This window comes from Staurois parvus, unplaced genomic scaffold (genome assembly GCF_062004578.1).
Source record: "Staurois parvus isolate SC_StPar_1 unplaced genomic scaffold, SC_StPar_1.0 ptg000170l, whole genome shotgun sequence".
NCBI lineage: Eukaryota > Metazoa > Chordata > Amphibia > Anura > Ranidae > Staurois > Staurois parvus.
Window position 1 is genome coordinate 5300001 of NW_028317966.1, and position 26140 is coordinate 5326140.

The window sequence follows — 26140 nt, forward strand, 5'->3', positions numbered from 1 at the left end:
GGGGATCAAATACTTATTTCATTCAGAGTGTGTGTGTGTCTTTTTTTTTTTTTTTTTGTTTTGTTTTCTCTTTTAACTTATGATTTTATTGCTATTACATAGGGAACCAATAGTCCCCTATGTGATAGCATATGCGTGACAGGCCATCTTTGTAGGGGGGCAGTGTGTGCAAGGAGGGGGCAGGAGAGGAGCAGTGTATACAGAGAAACTCCCTCCCTAGCTGTCACTATAAGTTAGTGCCGTTTTTTTAAATGCAATTGCCGGCTTTTTTTTTCTTTTTTCATTATAGCTCAGATAATGAGCTGTCGCTTTCCCCCGAGCTAAAGTAAACTTTAGCTCTGGAAAGACACTAAAAAGAAACTGTCTTTTAGCTGGGGAAAGTGACAGCTCTGAGCTATAGTGAAGGAAAAAAAAACCCGCACTAATATATAGTGACAGCCAGTCACTGTATACACTTCTCCTCTCCTACTCCCCCCTCATATCTGCAGTACACACAGTCCCCGGTATTGACTAAATATGCTGATAGAGCTATTTTCAGCTGATGTGTTTTGGTGACCGAAATTTCGGTGCATCCCTAGTAATAACTAGAACCTGTAGTCAAAAGCAGGAGTCTCCAAACTATGGCCCTCCAGCTGTTAAAGTTCTACCAGTCCCATCATGCCTCGGGACGTCTTGCCTGTGGCTGTCAGTCTTGCAAGGCCTCATGGGACTTGCAGTTCCTCATCACTTGGAGGGCCATAGTTTGGAGACCCCTGGTCTAAAGGATAGGGATTCCCTTTCCCTGTCAAGGCGCACTTTATCAGACTGGTTAGTGATTCGTGAGCTTTTTAGCATCAGTTTCACAGATGTGCAAGGCTGCCATCTCCGTACTACAAGGTGAATGTTCAACCTTCTTTTAAAACCAGTTTTGAGAGTAAGGTGCTGAAGAGGCTTGGCTGCTCTGGGTCTGCCAAGCCTTCTTAATCCGTTTTTCTGTGGGCCTGTTGGTAGTGTTTGCTGTGTTGCCCACCCCCAAGTTGGATGACTTTGGATGCCCCTGTCATAATAAGAGCCCCACGTCCTGTACTCCAGGAAATGGATTTTACTGGTAATTCAAAAATTCTATATTTTATTCTTCTTGGGTGGCCTTGTAGGTGTGATACTAGAAGGAATTAGGGGGGAAATAGGTTAAAGATACCCCTGTTAAATGCTTTTACGAGAATAGTCATCATCTGCGTTGAATTTTGTTTTTCATCCAGTGGACCGATTTCTGAGCTGGAGAGTTGTATACTGCCCTACATATGGATATTATTGACAATATTTCTTTTTCCAGTGCTACAGAATGCCTAAAGCTGGGTTTTGACCAACAGATATTTTTCCTATCCTCTAGTGCTGTCACTCACTGCTGTGTCTCTTGTGACCCAACTGGATTGAAACTGGACTACTTTATTTTTTTTTTCTTTCCAGTTACCCCACTTGTTAGCAGTTATGTGTGCTTCTGACATTCTGAAGTTCTCATTTCTACCTCATAATAAAGCCTAAATAACCTGGTCCTTGAGCATAGGATCATATAGCTTGTCCACCTCAGTATAGTCAACCTTGTTCTTGCCCTGTCCGGACAGTCACAGTATCAAGGAAAAACTTGAGAGAAGTGAGAATGTGACACTAGACAAGGCACTTAAAAGCAGCTGGATGAGAAAGGGCTGATTCGGTACACATTGCCAGACCTCAGACTCCTTTGCGACTACTCAAGCAATAAATGTATTAAAAAAAAAAGAGAGAGAAAATCACATGTGGAGGCAAGTCCCATGCTAGAATTCCATGCCACGTGCTCATGCTTTGTGAGGTTTTCTTTTTGACTCAAATCTTTTGATCTTTTTCATCTTTTTACTATGCTTCGTTTGTCATTATGCTTTATTTTTTTAAGAAAAATGTGCTGGACATACAGTTGTAATTCTAACCTATGTGTTTAGGGATTTTAGGTGGTAAAACATATAAATTCTCAAAGTAAATGTCATTATTGGTGTGAATCTCTGGTCCAGGTTTTATTACAGGTGCACTGAGGCTGTTTCAACATTTTGTTCATTAGTTATTGTTTGTTTCTGGAGCCAGACCTGTGCAGTCTATCCATGCACATGTAAATTATTACCTGCCGTTTGTTTTATATAAGGTCATTAGCACTCCTGCATTTGTTTCTTTCCCAGAGAATGAAAAAATAGAGACTCTTAAGGCTTTATTGATCTCCTATTTTGCTTGTCTATACATTGTCTAGCCATGAAATGATAATTTGTCTCCAGTGGCAAGTTATGTTGGCTTACATCCTTAGGAAGGATCAAGGCTAGAATGTAATGCAGAGTATTTTTAGTTTAGTTATGGCTATTTATTTGTATAAATGTTGCTTTAAGACCCAAAGGAATTGTTACATTTATAAGGCTTTAATCTGTTTTTATATATTACATATATTTTGTTGTGTATATGATCTTGTACGAAGTAATATCTTGTATACACATAGTGTAAAGTGTATCTCATTTATAACCATGAAAGCTATAATGTATTTGCAGATAACAGTGCGTCCACAAACACGCAACATATACTATCTGATAGAGAAAACCAAGCAGCATAAAGTGTGGTTTTTTTTTTTCAATTTTCAATAATGATAGCAGAACCCTCTTCTGCAGCTGGTAAAAAACACAGCTTCACAGAACCCCGCGGTGATGTTTTCAGATGTGGTGGGGGCACACCTGCATGTCAGAGCAGCACATTTTGCCTGTGGGTTGGGGAGCACATGCAATTTATTCCCAGACCCGCTACAGTGTGAGCCTAGCCTACCTAAGTGTTTAATGTGAAGCCAAGCAAATTTCAGTCTGTGTGTACTCCTCTGTATTAAACAGAAGCCGGTTTAAGGAATAGCTTCTAGCAGTCCTGCTGGAAAACCTGTATTTGATCAGTGGTTGCAGCCTGTAGCTGCAGCACTGATCTTTGTATTCTGATGGAGTCCCTGCTTTCAGAATACAATAGCGCTGGGGGGGGGGGGGGGATTCCTGCAATCCACATCCTTGTGTTTGGTGCAGTGATCTGTCAGGTTTTTTTTTTTTTTCAACTCACTTCCTGTAAAGCACTTCTTTGCCTTGAAGTAGAATTAAAGTCAAAACCTTTTTTTTTCCATTTTGGATGGAGGAAAGCAGGGTTATACCCCCTTTCAATTTTATGATTTGTCTCTCCTTGGGGATCCCTTCACTCTGTCCCTTAGCCAAAGCAGGAAGTGAGAAGAAAATGAGGTAAACTGGTTCTCACAAGATGTCTGCTTTGGAAGATTTCCCCTTTTTTCCTGTTTTGGTGACAACCCAAAATTTAGGATTTTCTTTTGCTTTTGTTGGTGATAAACATTCTGAAGGCTTGAGGTTGAGTCTCCCAAATGGAATTACAGACAGCAATAAAATAAACCTGATGGGTGTTCTAATCCCTCTCCACTGTATTCAAAGCAAAAAATAAAAGTTTTGCCTTTAGTTATGCTTTTAAACTTTATAGCTATATATATATATATATATATATATATATACAGTCATGGCCGAAATTGTTGGCACCCTTGATATTTCTCCAGGAAATCATGTATTTCTCACGAAACGTATTGCATTAACACATGTTTTGCTATACACATGTTTATTCCCTTTGTGTGTATTGGGACAAAACAAAAAAAGGGAGGAAAGAAAGCAAATTCGACATAATGTCACACAAACCTCCAAAAATGGGCTGGACAAAAGTATTGGCACCCTTTCACAACTGCGGATAAATAAGAATGTTACAAGCATGTGATGCTCCTGTAAACTCACCTGGGGCAAGTAACAGGTGTGGGCAATATAGAAATCACACCTGAAAGCAGATAAAAAGGAGAGACGTTCACTTAACCTTTGCATTGTGTGTCTGTCTGTGCCACACTAAGCATGGACAACAGAAAGAGGAGACGAGAACTGTCTGAGGACCTGAGAACCAAAATTGTGGCAAAATATCAACAATCTCAAGGTTACAAGTCCATCTCCAGAGAACTAGATTTGCCTTTGTCCACAGTGCGCAACATTATCAAGAAGTTTGCAACCCATGGCACTGTAGCTAATCTCCCTGGTCGTGGACGGATGAGGAAAATTGATGAAAGATTGCAACGCAGAATAGTCCGGATGGTGGATAAGCAGCCCCAAACATGTTCCAAAGACATTCAAGCTGTCCTGCAGGCTCAGGGAGCATCAGTGTCAGCGCGAACTATCCGTCGACATTTAAATGAAATGAAACGCTATGGCAGGAGACCCAGGAGGACCCCACTGCTGACACAGAGACATAAAAAAGCAAGACTACAGTTTGCCAAAATGTACTTGAGTAAGCCAAAAGCCTTCTGGGAAAACGTCTTGTGGACAGATGAGACCAAGATAGAGCTTTTCGGTAAAGCACATCATTCTACTGTTTACCGAAAACGGAATGAGGCCTACAAAGAACAAAACACAGTACCTACGGTAAAATATGGTGGAGGTTCAATGATGTTTTGGGGTTGTTTTGCTGCCTCTGGCACTGGGTGCCTTGACTGTGTGCAAGGCATCATGAAATCTGAGGATTACCAAAGGATTTTGGGTCGCACTGTAGGGCCCAGTGTCAGAAAGCTGGGTTTGCGTCCAAGATCCTGGGTCTTCCAGCAGGACAATGACCCCAAACATACGTCAAAAAGCACTCAGAAATGGATGGCAAAGAAGCGCTGGAGAGTTCTGAAGTGGCCAGCAATGAGCCCAGATCTAAATCCCATTGAACACCTGTGGAGAGATCTTAAAATTGCTGTTGGGAAAAGGTGTCCTTCCAATAAGAGAGACCTGGAGCTGTTTGCAAAGGAAGAGTGGTCCAAAATTCCGGGTGAGAGGTGTCAGAAGCTTATTGATGGTTATAGGAAGCGACTGATTTCAGTTATGTTTTCCAAAGGGTGTGCAACCAAATATTAAGTTAAGGGTGCCAATACTTTTGTCCAGCCCATTTTTGGGGTTTTGTGTGACATTATGTCATATTTGCTTTTCTGCCTCTGTTTTATATTTGTTCCAATACATACAAAGGGAATAAACATGTGTATAGCAAAACATGTGTTAATGCAATACCTTTTTTGTGTGAAATACTTGATTTTCAGGAAAAATATCAAGGGTGCCAACAATTTCGGCCATGACTGTATATATATATATATATATATATATATAGCTATGTATCTATATATGTATAAATGCATGGCACTGCTGCCTCTGGCTACTAGTCTCACAAGAGTTGGAGATTTCATAACATCACTACTGTCATTTGCTGGAGTGAAAGCTGTACCTGAAGACCTGTAGAAAAGCATTCATCCAGTCTGTGGATCTCCTGTTAATTTTAAACCCAGTCAATCAAGGGTCAGCTTTCACATGCGAAAGTAAATCTTGCTACCAAAATAGTCTCCACACAGACACTGGGGAACAATGCATAGTAAGTTGGGAATAGTGAAAATATCAGATGCAGGGAGACCACAAGCAATACAACAACCAATCTTGTCTTGTGCTTGCTTTTTTGGGCGTAATTTAGATTTTCTGAGTGAGACCCAACCCATTTGTTTTCCTTTTATATTTATATATATATATATATATATATATATATATATATATATATATAATTAGTTACCCATATTTTTAATGCATCTTTGTGTGCTTAAGGGATCCACCTTTTTTTTTTTTTTACCGGTTTTAAACCATTATGACAACTTGGCCAAAGTTCAGTCATTTGGCTCCTATTACGCTGTACTTTTTTTAGTAATGGTTTTGCAAATAACTCAAAGTAAATAACTTGAGTTAATGATTAGACATTTTATATTGGTTTGACATGTGATGTTCGTTATATTTTCTAAACTAAGCCAAAAGATTTGTGGAGGTCTGAGGGAGACTTCAAACCACAACTTCACATAGAGCCATTTCTAATAGGACCTTATCATTTTTCAACTTGGCGTTAAGAACTTTCTTGCAAAACTTGGTGTTTATTTTAAAAAAGTCTGCTGCTGCTGAAATAGTAGATCAAGCGCAGTGGATTCTATATTGTGTTCCATGGATGTGGTTATGGTGTTTAGAGAATACTTCTGCCTGCAGGTTGTCACCCTGAATGTTCAGCGCCTGGCATAAGACTTGCAACCAGGTCCTGGCTTCTGTGTTCATTTAATTTCCAAATGAAACCCTGTACTGAGGAAATGCTTTCAGCAGGAAAAAGGAATAATTTAAAATGAATTTGTTGAGTATGTCTGGAAAATCTGCCTGCATATTCTCCTCTAACTGCCAAAGGGATTTGAATCTTAGTTCATTTTGTTTCTAGTCTCTATATAAAACTCTACAATGCAATAGTTTTCAATGAAATTTTTTTTAATAACACAAGCAAAAGTTTGCCCTTTCCAGAATGAACAAGGTTGGAAATGGTGGCAGGTGTAGTGGTGATAGCAGTGGGTTGGGGTGATCCTAGATTGTAAGCTCGTAAGAGTAGGGCCCTCTTACCCCTCGTACGCTGTCTGTCTTTGTTGTACTGTGCCATGTATTGTCCCCCCCTATTGTACAGCGCTGAGCAAACCCTTTGGCGCTATATAAACTCGTAGTAATAATAATAATAATAATAATGGCTAGTGCAGTACTGAGAGGAAACTGTTGGTATGGTAGTAGGTTAAGTGGTGAGAAGTAATAGCTGGGAGAAGGGACATACTGGTGTGGATGCCGAGGCCTGGTGGTGGCAGTATTGTGGGTATTTCGGGGGATAGGAAGTTGAACTGCAGGAGGAGGGATGGGTGTGGATGGAGAGGCCTGGTGGGGTAAAGTAGGGCTGACATGGGGATTAGAGAGTATGGAGGATGTTGCTGGCACCCTCCCTGTCAGCAGCGGCACACCCATACAGATTTGTTTTGGTATCATCTAGCACTGTCGTGCAGCTTATGATAAGTTCTCCCACTTAGAAACCATGGAGGGGTCTGAAATTCACATTGTAGGTGCCTTCCCACTCTGAGAGACAGAATTAAAAAAAATAATAATTCAGGAAATCCCATTGTATGATTTTTAAAGAATTTTTTTGTCTTGCACTGCTGAACGTAAGTATTTGAACACCTAAGAAACAGGAAGAATTCTAGGTCTCAAAGACCTGTTACTGTGCCTATAAAAAGTCCACCTCAATTCCACTCATTAATCTAACTTAGCACATGTCTGAGCTCTTTAAAGACACCTGTCCACCCCACAGTCAGATGCCAACTACTACCATGGGCAAGACAAAAGAGCTGTCAAAAGACACCAGAGACAAAATTGTGGACCTCCACCAGGTTGGAAAGAGCTGCGGGGCAATTGCCAAGCAGCTTGGTGAAAATAGATCAACTGTTGGAGCAATTGTTAGAAAATGGAAGAGGCCAAAGATGACTGTCAATCTCCCTCGGACTGGGGCTCCATGCAAAATCTCACCTCTTGGGGTATCACTGATAAGAAAGGTGAGGAATCAGCCCAGAACTACAAAGGAGGAGCTGGTCAATGACATGAAGAGAGCTGGGACCACAGTTTCAAAGGTCACTGTCAGTAGAACACTGCGCCGTCATGGTTTCAAATCATGCATTGCACCGAAGGTTCCCTGCTCAAGTCATCACATGTCCAGGCCCGTCTGAAGTTTGCCAATGACCATCTGGATGATCCAGAAGAGACATGGGAGAAAGTCATGTGGTCAGATGAGACCAAAGTAGAACTTTTTGGTCTAAACTTCACTCGTCATGTTTGGAGGAAAAAAGATGAGTTGCATCCCAAGAACACCATCCCTACTGTGAAGCATGGGGGTGGTAACATGTTTTGGGGGTGCTTTTCTGCGAAGGGGACAGGACGACTGCACTGAATTAAGGAGAGGATGAATGGGGCCATTTATTGTGAGATTTTGAGCAACAACCTCCTTCCCTCAGAGCATTGAAGATGGGTCATGGCTGGGTCTTCCAACATGACAACGACCCTAAGCACACAGCCAGGATAACCAAGGAGTGGCTCCGTAAGAAGCATATCAAGGTTCTGGAGTGGCCTAGCCAGTCTCCAGACCTAAATCCAATAGAACATCTTTGGAGGGAGCTGAAACTCCATGTTGCTCAGCGACAGCCCCGAAACCTGACAGATCTAGAGGAGATCTGTGTGGAGGAGTGGGCCAAAATCCCTGTTGCAGTGTGTGCAAACCTGGTCAAGAACTACAGGAAACGTTTGACCTCTGTAATTGCAAACAAAGGCTTCTGTACCAAATATTAACACTGATTTTCTAAGGTGTTCAAATACTTATGTTCAGCAGTGCAAGACAAATTCTTTAAAATTCATACAATGTGATTTCCTGAATTTTTTGTTTTTAAATTCTGTCTCTCGGAGTGGGAATGCACCTACAATGGGAATTTCAGCCCCCTCCATGAAGTGGGAGAACTTGCAAAATCGCAGGGTGTTCAAATACTTATGTTCCTCCCTGTACAAACCGTTATTGAAGAACCCTTTGGTGCCCTATAAGAAGGACCTCAAAAAGTTAATCAAGAAAGGATATGAGGGAGGAATGCTCCATAAAAAAGAGAGAGAATTTTTATACCCAGTAGCCCCCCAAATCCTGCTGTAGCCAGAGTTGGCACAGATCAGCAGGGAGCGAATACATGCGCGCCCCTAACCCAGAAAAGACTGGATGATGTACATCTAGTAACGATACTCCTACTGAGTTCCCTCACTGCCTGCTGGCTGCATGACTGAAGCAATTCTTGTTTGGTGGCTTAATCTTTGAGCCACTCAAGGTGGATACCTACTGTTCCTGACATATTTGATGCCTGGTGTAAGTGAGACAAAGGAGCAGTCCCTGTATGCTGTGAGGGTCCTGCTGAAAGGTCTGGAGTCCTTCCCTGTGTGTGTGGAGTTACTTATTCCCACCGGTTCCTTGATGACCACCAGTGCCTTTCTGGATATTTACATACATGTGCAATATTATTGTGCGTCCGGTGAGTGCAAGTACCTAATTTTCCTTACCACGGAAGTAACGAGCACCATATTTCCATGCATTACTTGCGAGGACGACTCGTATCCCAAGACACTGGAATATTGATGCATCATTTTGATATTCGCTTTAGCACGATTGTCCTATGGACTTGCATTTACGTATGTTATAAGTTTGTCACTTTATTCGTCATAATTTTGACGACACACCATTGTCACTTTATAGCGCTCAACATTGGTGCTTGATTATATCACTAATCACTTGTATTTGCGCTGCATTTTTATTATATACGTTTTAAAGAATCAAGGGGTTTATCCTTATGCTAGCTGCTCAATTATAGGAAGTGCTCTCTTGTTTTATTTATTAGCCCCCAAATTACCTATCCTTTGCCAAATATCCGATACACCCCCCCAGGTAGGCCTATCGTGAGTGGGATAGATGACCGCAGAGGATAACATATATACATATATATATATTTTTTCACCCTCATGTCTGTATGCCAGAGCTAAGGGCAGATGACTTCCAGTAAGTAATTGCTACATGAGTCATCTGCCCTTACTCAAGATGGCCATGGCCAGAAATGTTAGGGGGTGTTTTTGTAATTAATTTCTCAGCAAAATAAAGCATGGAGACATGGATTAATGCATGAGTTTGCTTTTTGAATATTAAAAATATGTTAAATGGCGCTTTTGGATTGTAGCGCTCAGATACAGTGTAGTTCCACTTTAGGCAATGTAAGAACTTCAAATACCGTATAAGACCCAATATCCCTGGTGCAAATTAATGGTAATCGTATAACAATTGTTTTGGGCAAAGATGTCCTGTTCAGTTGATTTAAATTATCGAATTAGTTGTATCATTGGAAAACATTGTAGTATGTGTACAATATTCTTGACTTGAGTTTACAACTTTTATTTATGAAATGTCTAGGTTGTACATGTGGTATGTTGGGTGAAATAACTTTACCCCTTAATTTTCCTATAGGTCAGAATTTGGACATTTTTCCACATAGGACTGGAACAAAATCAAACTCTGACCTTAAGAAGCAGGAAAATGGTGTGACATTAGCTCCAGAAGACACTCTACCCTTCCTAAATTGTTACTGTTTTGGATACTGTCCAGAAGATGCTACAAATAACACTTGCATGTAAGTTTATACACTTCTGTATATTGAACTGATAATTTAGTCACGGTATAAAATCATGCAATTCTAATGTTATCCAGAAAACGTCACTTGGCTATCAAGGTTGAATGAGTTTCGCATTGCCAAACGGAGTACTTTTATAAGGCCTCTTAGTGGCAAGGTGTCCCCTATCATACATTGTGTGTAACATGGCTATCTTTGATTTATGTCTCTTTGCATATAATGCTTTCTGTAAACTGCAGTGGTAGTGGTGCATGGGTATGACTGATTTAAGAGGTGTTCATAATAACATTGCAGAGGCGCTTAATGAGCTGAGGTAGGAATATCTGACAAAGTTATAGGCTCACGATTTACACAATGTTACTCTGTAACAGAAGATGCATTATAGCATACTACCAATCACAAACCCTGATAATTATTATAATTGTACTTGATATAACAATTATAAAGGGTTTCTTGACTTCTGCTTATGGGGTACTAGTAATATTTGGGATATTAGCGAATGTCATTTGTGAGAACAAGTTATGCTGGTTTTATAGCTGTTATGTGGTAAATGTTTGATTGGGTAAAAAATAATAAATCTTTTTAGTAGCAGTGTAGATTTTTAGCCCCTTTGACATCTGTGATCTGTATAAGCTAATAGATGGGGCTGAGATACTGACTAAAATGTGAGAGAGAAGCATTGATTGGCACAGCCCTACGGAGGCTGCCTGTCAGACAAACGTGTAATTACCATTCTTTCTTTGTGATTTTTTTTTTTTATATTATAGCTATCAATTCAAATTCTCTTTAAAGTTTAAAGCTCGAGTGTAGGTAAGATTTTTTTTTTTCCAGTAATATAATGAAGGGTTAGATGTTTTCTTGGGTTTAAATGCAGTTTCTCCTGCGTTCACTGATAGATGCAGCTCTTCTAGTGTTTGACCATAGGATTTTAAAGCAACACTTACAGGACTTGGATGCTTGGCAGAATAGAACACAGCACTGCCTATGGATAGTCCTAGCTGGTATAAACCCCCCTCTCGTCAAGCCAGTTATTTCTACCTAGTGTAAGGAGTAAGGACTTAGTTCTCTTGTGGGGCCTGTGATTCCATAGTCTTTTTTTTTTTTTTTTTTTCCTTGAAATTTTTTCCCTCAGAGATATGCAGTCAACAGCCAGGCTGGGCGACAGGCTGGATAGTCTAGAACCGATAGTCACCCCAGTCTGGCCAACTAGCGCATGCAGACCTTTAGGTATGTGCTGGGTTGGCTATGACGGTCCCTTTCTGGATCGGGGTGGCCGGTGAGTTAAATTTCTCACGGTGACACACATGACTGGGCACTTACAGTTTGTGTCAGTGTCCTGGCTTACAGGTACCCCCCCCCCCCACACACACACACACACTTTAGTGGAGAGGAGGATCTGTCTCAGGAGCGTCACCAGTATGCTCATCTGTATCAGTAATTGGATACCCCCTTCCCTCCCCAGAAGTGGTGTGGCGCGCGAATACCCAGGGGTGGTTAGTCCTGCAAGGTCCCCTCCTGGCTTCAGGTATTCCCAGACTGTCCTCTTGGTGCAGAACTTCCCTCTCACCTTCTCTCTCTCTCTGCCTGTTGCTGGGCTGGCTTCGATTCCCCTTTTGATTGCTGGATTTAGTCATCCCTGGACATTGAAGGGGGTCAGCTGCTGTGCACCTGCCAGGGGCCCTGCCTGTAATTCACGATCTGGGAGGTCACACTGTGACTTCCATGTTTCCCTGAACCACGGTGGCCCTACTTGGTAGGATCAGCCAGCAGCCGCTTTTCATTTGCTCTGGCGGCCATGTTTGGGTGGACTGGCAGGGCAGTAATTTTGGGCTAGACCTTCCCATAGATATGCAGAAATGTGATAAGGGATCACATAGCAGCCATTTTTTTTGTAGCTTTGTGGCCATTTCCTTTCCTGCTTCAATTCCCCTGAGGGTGGTTGCCTTGACTCTGCACTGCTGGCATACTCCTCCATGCAGCCTCTCTGAGCAGATGACAATCCACAGCATTGCTTTGGCGGTCTGGTTGGAGTCCTTACTGGGGTATTTCCCTCTCTGCTATAGTCCGCTTAGAGGTGTTACCCCATTACCAAAAGGATCTTCCCGCAGCAGTGCCTTGCCTGGCTGGGGTTGCCAGTATGGAGTGTCAGGCTCACCCTTCCCCTCCTAATCCCCCCATGGAGATTAATGGTTCGTTGTGGTGTTCCATCCCCCTAGATGCACTGTCGGCGGTCCTGGGGTCCTAGGTGGAGGTAATGTTCGAGTGCAAGGCTAGCAAAAAGTGTTACCCACCGTCACTCTTTCTTGGAGGTTTCTGAGCCCTAGTCACGCTTTGCTGCCGTGGACCCTGTGCTTTTCCCGGGCCTCAAAAATGCAATCCTTGATTCCTTGGACAGCGAAAATGAGTCCTCTGCCTCTGTTGCCTTGCACGAAAAGGTGCTGGTGACTGCACTAATTATATGCAAGAGACATTTAAAATCGAACCTCTCTGGGGCTACCAATGAGGTGGCTGTCCCCTTTGGTATGCACAAACTGGCTAGGTCCACTAAAGTTTTTCCTTACCCTGAATATTTTGATAAATTTATTTACAAAGATTGAGAACGTCGAAAGCGACCTTTTATTGTTCCGAAGCACTTTGCGGTATGTTACCTTTTTGGGGAAGCTTGTCTGAAAAAGTGGATCCTGTGGTGGATCCTCCCATCTTTAGGTTGGATGCCTGTAGAATGTTTACTTTTTGTGGGTCTGCATTGTGGCCAGGGCCCAGTTTTTTCAGACACTTACTGAATGGAAATAAATTCAACTATAGGAATAAAGAAATAGGTCCTCCTGCGCTCTTATGTAAATGGATAAGATTTAGTGTTGATAACAAAAAAGCAGCTCACATCCAATCCTATACCATAAGGTCTAAATCACATATATAATAACATGATGCAGCGCTAGTAAAACCTTAAAATCTCAAAAACATGTATAATAATGATACACACATGAACGTGATTGAACAGAGAAGTGACCCCAATCCAATCGTGGATCATAGAAAAATGTGACCCCCAAGTCCTATAAGACACAAAAGGATGATAAGATACTGATCCCTAGAAGGGATCAAAACAGCACATTAAGTGAAGCACACAGTGACTAATAAGTCCATAAATCAGTGTGGTGATCATCCCATTCATGCATGTTGTGGAAAAGACAACCTCGATGTGATCCCCAACGGAGTGGCTAGAATGGCCTCTCATCTTCACTTCATGACCCTGCAGGGCCACAAAGCACAAAAACTCCTCTGGATCCTCAGGATAGCAAATCTATCACTAAGATGACGTCCCCAGGTGATAAACTTTCACCATTCCACTGGACCGATTGATAGACAGCTTAACACTCCCATAGGTGTCATAACACATATGCTCATATAACAGAAAGATTACAAATCTCCATAGTGAGGTACTGTTTATTGGCATATAAATAAAAAACAGAAATGCACTCACATGGGTATCTCTTGTGTAAAGCAAAGTCCAGTAGTATCAAGGTAGAATCCAATGGGCACAGTATACAGCTTGCATCACATACACTAGCCAGGTGTACTGCATGAAGAAAAAAGCGCTTGTTGGGTATACAAAGATGGCGCCACACCGGAAGTCTGTCACACGTTGTTGCCGTCGACGCGTTGCGTCACGTGACCTCGTGACTTCATCAGGACATCAACTATAGGAATCCGCATGTGCATAGATCAATATAAAATAAAACAGAAAAAATAAATTGTGAATAAACCATAAAGTGTCCAAAAATCAATATGTGATAGTCCAAACACTTTTGACAAAGTCCCACAGGATTAATTTGAAACCACCATGTGCAATCCACCACCAAATAAAGTTGGGTAACTTACCAAAGCTATATGCTGATCAAATCATAGACATCAGCATAAGCGCTATTGCTCTGGGAGCGATGAATATTCCAATTCCAGGTATTGGGTGCAATATTCTGCAGGATGTGAAAAAACGCCACTCTGTACTAAGGATTGATTCCAGACAATCATGGAAAAGCTCTCCGCAACCAGTCTCTCCTAGATGGATATGTGATTCTCCATAGACATTGGAACCATGTTCAAAGGCAAAGAAAAGGCATAATAGTGCAGCGTGTTTAAAACCAAAGCATGTTTTTAATGTAGTAACACACTTACAAACAAGGTGTCTAGACCGACACCAGCACCAAAGGCATAGGCATAAATCACTAGCACCGCTCACCGCGGGTCCTCTCCGACAGACACAGGAGGAGTGTCACAACGTCAGCATACAGTTGGCCACTTTCTACGCGTTTCGTCACCACAATGTCCTCACGGGGCAGTCTTCTAAATAACATTCTACTTACCGAATGGGCCAACGTCAAGGTCTGAAAACAGGGCAGGTGTCTCTCAGTGTATGTTGAACCGATGAACCAGTTGGTCTATGGCCTGACATACGTCTGTTACACATCCTTCGATGTGGCCCTGCTACTTTCCTAGCGCCCAGTCTTAGGGGTAGTGCTTTGGTGGGTACTGTAGTTTTAAATGCTTGTCCGCTGATCAGACATCTAAAAAGGCCCTGTCAGCTACCTGTCAGGGGGAAATGTCTCTTTAGTGCTGACTTGGATGGTATCAAGAACCCTTTGGGTGGCAAGAGTACTTTTCTCCCACAGGCCAAGAAGAAGAAACCATGTTATAAATCTGAACCTTTCTCTACCGCATATAAGAGGCTTTTTCATTTCCCTGGACAAGGGCTCCAAGTCTTTTAAGGCCAAGCAGTCCTGGCCCCACAAGACCGCCAAGTCTGTGGCTAGTCTTCCTCAGCACGAAGGCTTGCTCCCACCTGTCTCTAGAGTTGGTTGTTGCCCTCGCTGGTTTACCGGCCCATGGACCTTATTCATTCCTGACAAGTGGGTCTGCGTACTGGCTGTGTCCGGCTTCAAAATTGAATTTCGTTCTTGTCCACCAGAGAAATGATTTCTCTTCTGTCTTCGGCTCTCTCCATCATGCGTATGGATCCTGTAAGAGGCAGTTGTAGGCCTTGCTTTACCAGGGAGTGATTATGCTGGTCCTGGAACTGGAGTGTTTTGAGGATTTTACTCCAACCTGTTCACTGTCCCAAAGAAGGAGGGGGTCCACCTGATCCTGAACCTTAAGTCCATGAATTGCTTTGTATGGATGCAATAGTTCAAGATGGGAGTCTATCCATACAGTAGTGGCCTTCACCACAGGGATTTTCTGGTGTCCAGACATAAAGGATGCATACATGCATTTCCCCAGTTGCACTGGGTTTTGGAGTCGGAGACACACACATCTTCCGTTCGGTCTGGCCTCTCCGCTCCCCCCATTTCACCAAAGTATTGACTCCGGTCCTGACATTACCTGGACAACCTACTCCTGTGAGCCGAGACTCATTCCACACTGATGGACAACATGGAGATGATGCACTCCCTGGTTGACTTCAGATGGGCCTTGAACCTCAAGGAGTCTGCCCCAACCAGGAGACTGGCGTTTCTGGGTCTGGTACTCAACTCAGCACAGGCAAAGGTGTTCTCTTTACGGACAAGCTCCAGAAACTTCGTACCACAGTCCAGCTACTCTTGTCCCGCAAGCTGTTTTCCCTGCTATCTTGCATGCAGACACTGGGTCTTATGGCAAAACAAAAGGGGTAACGGGCACATGGTGTGGTAGTCTATGTATGTTTGATAAGTTCCAAACGGGCAGGGGTAAAGGTAGTCCAGTAGGCACTAAGGGCAAGCTGCGTAGGAGCGAAGCATAACTCTGCAGAAGGGAAACAAAGAAACACAGCGCCTCTCATACTGTGAAGGTATTTAATAGAAAGATAAGTAGTAACTCACATCTTAGAATTTAAAAACAGGCTCATGGGTAAGAAGGTGAGACTTCTGTAGTCATATGTAGTTGTGTGACTGATCCAGAGAGGAGATCGATTGAGTCCGCCAACAGGTGGTGCTGTGCATGTGCAACATGGATGGTAAGCCTGGTGGAATCTCCAAGGTGTCTGAAAGCAGATGGTGCTGTGCATATACAGCATAGATGGTGAAGCCTGTCAGAGTCTCCAAGATGTCCGAGATCAGCACATGTGGCGTCTTACGTCATCAAAATGTACCGCGTTTCTGAGCATGTGCAAAGACTAAATGAGTTCAGGCGTGCTCTTTCCTCAGGCAGGGCAGCCCAGAATGTTGTCCAATTATTAATATAAGAGGATAGTGAGCGCTCCTAATTTGGCAGCAGCTAAAACACCAAAGGTACCAATAAAAAGCCTCAAAGGTAAATGACAGAAAGTGGGTGTAGCGCTATGATATAGTAATGCAAAAAGGACATAAAAAACATAAAAATCAATCATAAAAAGTAATCACAGTAGGTAAAATGTTAAATGTCCGTTAGTAAAAAGTTCAAGTATAAATAAACTCTCAAAAGGTGAAAAACAGCAGCAGGTGGACTTGTGACATCCTATAATAGTAAAAGTGCGCACTCACCGGAAGCGCATTGAAAATGCGCATATAATCTAAATCATGAAGGTATCAATGGATGGACAGGATAATCCGGTGAACTTTTCCTCTATGGTGTAGTCATCAAGTCGGAAGGGTTAAGGTATCTGCTGAATCCAGAGGCCCCCTTAAGGATGGATTTAGGTGCTCAGCCTGAGTACAGGACTCCTTTTCCTCTGGTGGTGTAGTGACAGTAGGATAATCTGTAGGCTTAATAGCTCCATCCAGGAGCCAAAAAACAGGTGCCCATAATTTAGTAAGTAAGCAAATTTATTTGTATAAAAATGACATAAGTAGCAGGGTATAATAACTGAAAAGGATCACTGACCCTGAATAAAGATGGCCGCCGAGCTTCCTCCAGGCTCCAGCGGCAGTAAAGTCACTTGCTGTCTGGCTCCTCCTGAGGCCTTTCGTGCAATGGCACTTCTTCAGAGGAGAACCGACAGCCGTGACCTAGACTAGACGTGTAATAACTACCGCTGCCATTTTGTTGGAGTTGCTCGCACTGTGCATGCGCGACGAGTCCGCCATTTTGCCGTGGATATGGAACAATACCTGAGTAGGGAACCGCGGAGTGACGCGCAGTGCGCATGCGTGACTCCGGATCTACCATAATATCGTGGATCAGTGCTTAGGCTGTCAGAGTGTCCATGGAAAGCGCTCAGACAGCGGTAATAAAGATAATAGAGCAGGCAGACGTTCCTGACATGTTGCTGGAGGAACTGTGGGCAGTGCCAAAGGTATAAATCCCCAGAAAGGGGAATAAATGTCACAGTGGAGGTTAATTGTGCATTAAAGATGAAATGGACAATATTGAAAAGAGGTGATGAAACAAATTTCTTATAGCAAAAAGCGGCAAATGGCTAATATTATAAAAAATATATAAAAAAATATTTTTTGGGTAAAAATCATAAAAATATATATAAATGGGGAGAGTCTTAATATGAGCAAATAATAGAACAATATCATATACCGTATTTTTCGCTCCATAAGACACACTTTTTTCCCCCCAAAAAAGGGGAAAATGTCAGTGCGTCTTATGGAGCGGAATATAAAGCGGCCGGTCCGGTATTTCCGCCGCCACCATGTCAGAATACCGGGCCGGCCGCTCAGCTGTTCTCTGCGGCAGGAACTCACCTGTTCCTCGGTCCATCGCTTTAGTCTTCCCGCGCCGGCATCTTTGACAGCTGGGTGCCCACTGCGCATGCGCGAGAAGCACATGACAGGTCCCAAAAAACGCTGGGCCATTCACAAAGCGCAGCGCTTCTCGCGCATGCGCAGTGGGCACCTGGCTGTCAAAGTCAGGTGCCCACAGTATAGGAAAGAAAACTCTGCGGAAGTGGGAGCGGGTACCTGTCATTCAGAATATTTTTTTTCTTGTTTTTCTCCTCTAAAACCTGGGCGCGTCTTATGGTCAGGTGCGTCTTATGGAGTGAAAAATACGGTACATAAAATAAATATGAATGAAACTTCAAATGTAAACAGGTATGTCTTGGGAGGACAAGACGTAAATGATATGTATCATAAAATGCAGAAATTATTGAAAATATAATATTAATCATAAAAAACTACACATATGTAAAAACGGGGAAGCCAATGAGGTGTAGGTAAATCTTATGTGTAAACACATGACAAAATGTCGTAATATAATAATGGCCTCCCATCATACACTGAAAGTAAATATATGAATCAGGATCACCTCTAAAATCATAAACCAGCTAAAATATATATACCAATATAACGTGCATAAATCCATAATACAATAGCATAGTATAATATTAGCCTCCCGTCAGAAAACTCAAAATAAATATATGAATCAGAATCACCATTAGAGTCATAAACCAAAAAATTGGAAGAACATAATTACTATCCAGACCAGTAAAATATACAGAAATGGTAGGAATCCTCAAAAAATCAAAAGGAGTGAGTATAAGCCGAACACGAATATCATAGTTATAGGTGGACAACTGTAGTTTCAGCTGTTGGCAATAAAGCAATTAATATCTACTTCAATATTCAACCCCAATGGGTGCAAGGTATTCAATTCGAAAACCCACTTCGTCTCGGCCTGTGAGATGGCCCTAGTTTTATTAATACCTCTCCAATGTGGTCTAATAGTGTCAATTCCCATAAATTTCAAAGAAGAAGGGTCCTTCTGGTGGTGTATCCTGTAATGATTGGATAGAGAGTGTTCTCTATATCACTTTTTAATATTCGCCACATGTTGGTCATGTAGCCTTCTGGTCGTACGGCCCACATACTGTTTGCAGCAGGGACATTGCAACAGGTAAACTACATATCTACTGTAGCAAGTGATACATTTGTTAATCTTATATGTCTTTCCGGTTGTGTGGGAGGTGAAAGCATCCACTCTGTGTTTACGCGTGTGGTTGCAGTTGCATATGATGAATCGATTGCAAGGGAAGAACCCATGAAGGTCAGAGAACAATGAAATAGTTCTTGGGGGGTCGACCACATTGGGGGCTAGGGTGTGCCCAATAGTCGTGGCTTTACGAAAAATTATTTCTGGCCTTTCCGGGAGGATGGTAGATAAAACTGGATCTGCTTTTAGGAGATTCCAATTATTTTTAATAATATTACTCAAAGCCTTAAACTGAATAGAGTATGTGGAAATGAACGGGCAAACTTTAGGGTTTGCTGGTCTAATCTTATCTTGTAACATACCCTTCCGGTCCATATTGCCAACCATATTCATGGTACTAGCCAGTATTTTGTCGTCATATCCCTTTTTTTCTAAGAAACAATTTTTTAGGGCATTAGCCTGTGTAAAATAAGTTTCAAAACTTGTACAGTTGCGCCTTATTCTTATAAACTGGCCTTTCGGTATGTTTGCTAGCCAGGTACGGTGGTGGCAACTGTCGTTAGGGATATAGCTATTACGATCAGTGGTTTTAAGAAAGGATTCTTTTATGATTTTACCAGTATTATTAATCAGTGTCAAGTCAAGAAAATGAATACTTGATTTACTGTATGTATATGTTAACTTAATATTCAAGGTATTATTATTTAATGTCCCAAAGAAATTAATAAGGGACTCTTCATCTCCCTTCCATAACATGAAGATGTCATCTATATATCTCTTATATGTAAGTAATGCCGGCCAGTCTCTACTATATATTATGTCGTCCTCCCACCGAGACATAAACAAGTTCGCCAGACTGGGGGCAAATTTTGTCCCCATCGCAACGCCTTTGATTTGCAAAAAATAGGCTTGGTTAAACCAAAAATAGTTGTGTTGCATGGCGAATTCTAACAGGCCCAAAATGAAGTTACGTTGTGCTAAGGGTAAAGTGCTGTAGTGCATTAAAAAAAACTGCAGCCTCCATGCTGTCTAAGTGGTTAATATTAGTGTATCAAGAGGTAACGTCTGCCGTTACCAAAAATGTATCTGATGTAATATCAATCTTATTCACCACATTAAGCACATGTTTGGTGTCGCGAAGGTAGGAGGGGGTTTGTGTTACCAATGGCTGCAGAAAAAAAATCTACATATGCACCTATTTTTGAGCACAATGACCCGATGCCACTAATTATGGGTCTCCCCGGTGGTTTTAGTGGATCCTTGTGAATCTTGGGGAGGATATACAATATCGGAAGTTTGGGTGCCATTGGAATGAGGAAGGCTCTTTCTTTCTTATTTAGGATTTGCATATCATAGCCTCGATTGACAATGTCTTTCAATGATCTCTTAAAAGTTAACAAAGGATCTTTGGGCAATGGGGAATAAGTGGTGTGGTCACTGAGAATATGATTAACTTCAGGCACATAGTCAGATTTATCCAGGATGACCACCCCTCCTCCCTTATCCACCAGCCTGATTACCAGGTCTTTTTTATCCAAAAGTGACTTCATAGCCTTATAGTCACCTGACCTATCATAGGGACGCTTGATAGGCAAATTAGCCAAATCGTTAAGAATTTTTAGGAATGTGCTTGTGGGGGTGGGTTGTAGGTGGATGTGTTCTGCAGATTTCAGTCAATATAAGTATCTGTATTAGAGACACTGGAAATGGGGTTTGTGGTAAAATACCTTCTTAAGGATAATTGTCTGGTGAATTTATGCACGTCGATAAACGCTTGGAACTTGTTAAGTTTATTAGCGGGTGCGAACTTGAGACCTTTATCTAATAGGCGTAATTCTTCCTGAGTTAAGTTGTTATAGGATATAGGATTATAACTGCTGAACAGTCCTGAGTTGTCTTTGTCATGTTTTTCATTTCAAAATGCACCAAATATTTTCAATTGGTAAAAGGTCTGGACCGCAGGCAGGCCAGGTAAACATCCAGACTCTTCTACTACGAAGCCATGCAGTATGTGGTTTAGCATTGTCCTGCTGAAAAATGCAATGTCTTTACTGAAAAAGACATTATCCGGATGGGGACATATGCTGCTCTAAAACCTGGATATATTTTTCAGAATTGATGTTGCCTTTCTTGAAGTAGACTTTTGAATTGAGCGCTGATAATAAGCCTAAAGGTCCCTTTCCTGTTTTCTTTGGAGTACCCAGCACCAGTGGTGTATTTAGATTTTTTGCTGCTAACAGACCATTACAACAGACAATTTTAAATGAGGTTTGGCCCAGAGAAGACAGCAGCGTTTAGGAATCTTGCTCAATTATGGTTTCTGCTTTGCCTGATAGAGCTTTACCTTTCATTTTTGGACGGCGTAGCGAACTGTGTTCAGATTTTTTGGAAGTATACCTGAGCCCATGTAGTGGTGTCTATCATAGAATCATGCCTGTTTTTAATGCAGTGCCATCTGAGTGTCATGGGCATCCAATATTGCGTTTGGACCTTTCCCTTGCTCACAGAGATTTCTCCTGATTTTCTGAATCTTTTGATATTATATACTGTTGATGATATATTTAATGTCTTTGCAGCTTTACATTGAGAAACATTACTCTGAAATTGTTTTAAGAATTGTTAGATGCATCTTTACTCCGGAGACACTCTTGACTCTTTTTAGGTCATGTTTGTGACTTTTTACCAGTTATCCTAATTAGTTGCAAAATGTTCTTTCAGCTCTTCTTTCTACCACTTATTTTGCCAGCTTTTTATTGCCCTGACTCAACCTTTTTTGAGACATGTTGCTGCCATCAATTTTTAACATGACCTTATTTATTTCTTAAAATTAAGCATTTTCTCAGTTGATGTTTTCTATTTTCTATTGTGAAGAAAATAAAAGGTTTGAGATTTGTAAATAATTTAATTCTGTTTTTTTTGTAGATTTTACGCAGCATCCCAACTTTTTTGGAATTGAGGTTGTAGTTTATATAGAATATTTAACTATAGGATGGGCTTATTTTTGGTAAATCACATAATTGCTCCATGAGAGTAGTGTGCAGTAGTGTAGTGTGTATGTGTGCGTGTGGTGCTTTACAGTTTCAGCATATGCTGACACCTAGTGGTTTGTTATGTATTCTGCAGAGCAGCATACCTGAATGTGTATTTGTAGAGGTGTGACTGACTGGTAATATACCTCACTGAGCGAAAGGCAGCAATGATTAAATAAAATAGTGAAGTATAGTGGTGCGATCACATAGCTTGCTATACTTTCGTGCTTGCTTCTGCATCACTAACTAGCCAAATAAAAGCTTCAATATTCTCAATTTGGAAAAGGCAAATGATTTTTTAAAAAGAAACCCAAATTTTTATCTAGGTATTTTTTTTAAGTCACTAATATGTGAAAAATAATCTTTCCAAAAGTCCCCATCACTGCTTCAGTAGAATACTAAGGTGGCAAGGGAAAAAAGTTCACAATGTTACTAAATGGTGACCTTACTAAACTAAGAAATCCTATTGTTACCTTATTGTGGAACTAGTTTTTATGGTAACATTTAACTTGACAATATCTTGTATTGCAGTACAAATGGGCATTGCTTTGCAATAATTGAGGAAGATGAACATGGAGAAACTGCAACAACATCTGGTTGCATGAAGCTTGAAGGCTCAGACTTTCAGTGCAAGGTAAGAACATCCATCTTATGTAAGTTCATTTTGGAAGCTTTAAGTGTGTGTAGAATACGGTTACCATTTTTGAAGAGACAATAATAGATTTATTTTGTGTTTCTACACTTTTGTGTTAGCATTTTTGGGATTTACATTTGTTTGCAAATCTGGAACATTAAAAAGGCATTTTTTTCTATTTTGTGCATAGGATTCTCCCAAGGCACAGTTACGGAGGACAATTGAATGTTGCCGAACTGATTTCTGTAATAAGGATTTGCGACCAACATTGCCTCCAGATGGCAGGGCAGGTAAAATACTGATCATATATATGCAAGAAGCCTTTCTAAAATGTTTAGTTATTAAAGCAAGAATAACAAAACAAATAATGGGACTTTTAAGGTGTGCCCCCCCCCCCCCCCCTCGGTAGGTTGCACAACATATGTTTTTTGTCTCCACTGATTGATAAAGTATAAGCATTTTCTGTGTATAATTTACTGAAGGGGTCACAGCTTAAAAGTCCCGTTATTTGTTTTCTAATATTTTCTATATATTTGGGATGTGGTGTGGATGGTTTATCCTCAACTAGACCTGATGCATATTAGTTATTTGATAAAGCAAGTTTTAATCGTAAGGCAAAACTTACAGTGCCATTTAAACTCAAAAGCAAACCTTTGTTATGCAGCAGCTTATCAATTTATAGATGTGAAGGCTGTATTAGCTTTCTTTTTTATGTTTTATTTTTGCCTGGTGATCCTGCTTTTAAGTCTGCAATTTTCGGCCCTGGAAATCCATTCCATGAAGCTCTCTACGCACTCTTGTTCTAATCTGAAGGCCACATGAAGTTTGGAGGTCTTTAGCTATTTACTCTGCAGACAGTTGGCGGCTTCTGCACACTTCGTACTTCAGAATGCGCTGAACCCGCTCTGTCATTTTATGTGGCCTACCACTTAGTGGCTGAGTTGCTTTTCTCAGTTGCTTCCACTTTGTTATAATACCACTAACAGTTGACCATGGAATATTTAGTAGCAAGGACATTTCACGGATGGACTTATTGCACAGGTGGCAACCTATCACGGTACCACGCTTGAATTCACTGAGCTCCAGAGAGCGACCCATTTTTTCACAAATGTTTGTAGAAGCAGTCTGCATGCCAAGGTGCTTGATTTTATACACCTGTGACCATGGAGGTGATTGGTGCACCTGAATCCAGTGATTTGGAGGGGTGTCCCAATACTTTAGGCAGTATACTGTGTGTGTGTGTGTGTGTGTGTGTGTGTGTATAGATTAGATATGGATTGATTATATATTGATATACATGACACCCAAAAATATAGCTTTGCTCTTAAGGTTTTTCTTTGCCACAATGCATTATTTGCATTAGGGTAAAAAATGTGTGCAGCTGCCCACTAGACCCCCCTTTTAGACCTGCCCGATCTTGATCCAGCGAGGGGTGGGGCTTGTCTATAAACACACACAGCCAGCTCGGGAATGTGTCTGCATGAGTGACCCCATAGCAAGCAGCTTGTTACGGTGGTCACTTGGCCCAGGGGAGGAGCCAGGAGTGCTGGAAAGTAACTTGAAAAGAGGAGGATCCAGGCTGCTTTGTGCAAAACCCCTGTACAGAGCAGGTAAATATGATGTTTTGTTTAAAAAAAAAAAAAAAAATCATGGGTTTGCAATCACTTTAAGTGATTGTAAACCTGTGATTATATTTTGTTCTCATTTATTAAGGAACACAGGATTCAGGGACAGTTGGGTTATACTGCTGCCTACAAGAGGATTTGGACACTGGCAAACAAAATAGGGAGCAGGCGGGTTTAACCCCTCCCACTCCCAGCACGCCTTATTTATTTTCTAGTGTCCTAGGGGAATAGATATGTTTCTCTATTGAGAATAGTTTAACCATAGTTACTAGCCTTTTTTTCTTTTTCTCAAGATCATTTGATTAAACAAGACTTGCTACATGCTGCTTGAGCTAGCCGACTTGTGCAGCTATCCGCATTGGAACATCCTCACCAATAGCTTTGGTCCTGCATGAAGGAAGATTGCAGTAACTGTGTTCTCAGCAGACCGCTTTCCAGGTTCAAACGCGTCGCACATTCTCTGGTGTGACCTAGTCTTTGATGACTTATGAGTAGGCCATATAGGCTGAGCATTGGGAGATACTTCAGTCATTTAAAACCATTCAGTCCCATTATTAACATCCCTTCACTTGGCCTTAAGTAAAGGGGTTTTCATACTAAGGAATTAAGAGCTGTGTCCCTAGGTTGAAAGTTGCATATGTACACTCTGCACTCTGTTCCTGCCTCTCAGCCTGAGGTTGCATCTTTCTACTGCTGCTCCCACTTGCATGAAACATGGGTTCTACCTCAGTTAGTTCTTGCAGTGACCTGGCTACCTTAGGCTATTGAGTCTCTGCTGATTTTTTGCACTTCTTTTGTGAGTACCCTAAACCTTTATTTGGTACTCAAAGCCAAGTTAGTTCGGAGCAGTCCTGCTTCATCAGGTTTCTCCAGCTAATGATCCTCTTAACACCTCCATGGTGGCCTGCAGTGCTGTCTCTCAAGGGCCTGACCTGAACAGTCTAGGCTAATGCACCCTGCTTGAGTCCCTATATTGCATTGAGTCATCCTTCACTCCATTGGTTAAAGCTTCTGCTTTCTCTATCGGAGTTACTTGTAGCAGTAGCAATCTTTGACCTTTCCATTGTAGAAGATCTGATGAAGAGTTTCACAGATCTGTAAGAAAGATTTTGTTTGCCGAGGAGTCACAGGTAGCTGCCATAGCACCAAGTCTTAAAGAAACTGTATTGTATGGTGCAGAATACCTTAAAAATGAAAGAGCAGCCTGTAGCCTCTACTAATGCATTTACTAGCCTAGTTTTTTTTGTTTTTTTGTTTTAAAGATATCTTTTTGCCACAGGTTTTTTTTTTTTTAGAAAATTAAGAAAGTAAATGAAAACCTTTTTTTATTTTTATTTTTTTTTTACACACAGCTTTTAATAAGATATTTCTCACAAACAACATGGACATACTTAGAATCACACCCCAAAACACTCTGCTACCACATATGTGAGACTTGTTTGCAGCTTAACCGCATAGAGGAGCTGATATTCCAAGGAGCACCTTCAAGCTTTCAAAGGGCGTAAATAAGGCATCTAATTTCCTGACTACCTATCACACAGTTGGACAGTAGAAACCCCCACAAAATGACTGCATTTTGGAAAGTAGACACCCCCAAGGCCAGCAGGGTATTTTATTAGAGGCATAGTGTGTCTTTTGAAGATTCCTCTTTTCTGCCATAACTTTGTGAAAAATGCAGACAGTAAAAATGTTTTTTGGTTTTTATTGTTTTTGGGTTTTTTTTAACAGAACGTTGTCAATTAATAAAATATTCTTAACACACAGTATGTGTATACTTAGAATCACACCTCAAAACACACTCTGCTGCTACTCCCGAGTATGAGAATACCACATATGCAAGCATTTTTAGCAGCTTAGTCACACAGAGGGGCCCAAAATCCAAGTAGAACCTTCAGGGTAAGCT

At 41.4% G+C, this 26140-nt stretch overlaps 1 protein-coding gene across 1 annotated transcript in view; it reads left to right on the forward strand.

Annotated features, from left to right (window-relative positions):
* BMPR1A (bone morphogenetic protein receptor type 1A) overlaps positions 1–26140 on the forward strand; it is a 125943-nt gene that overhangs the window by 91533 nt on the left and 8270 nt on the right. Inside the window, exons 4-6 of the mRNA XM_089676496.1 lie at positions 9961–10123; positions 22510–22612; positions 22803–22902. Of these exons, the coding sequence (XP_089532622.1) occupies positions 9961–10123; positions 22510–22612; positions 22803–22902 (366 nt within the window). The remainder of the gene's footprint in view (positions 1–9960; positions 10124–22509; positions 22613–22802; positions 22903–26140) is intronic.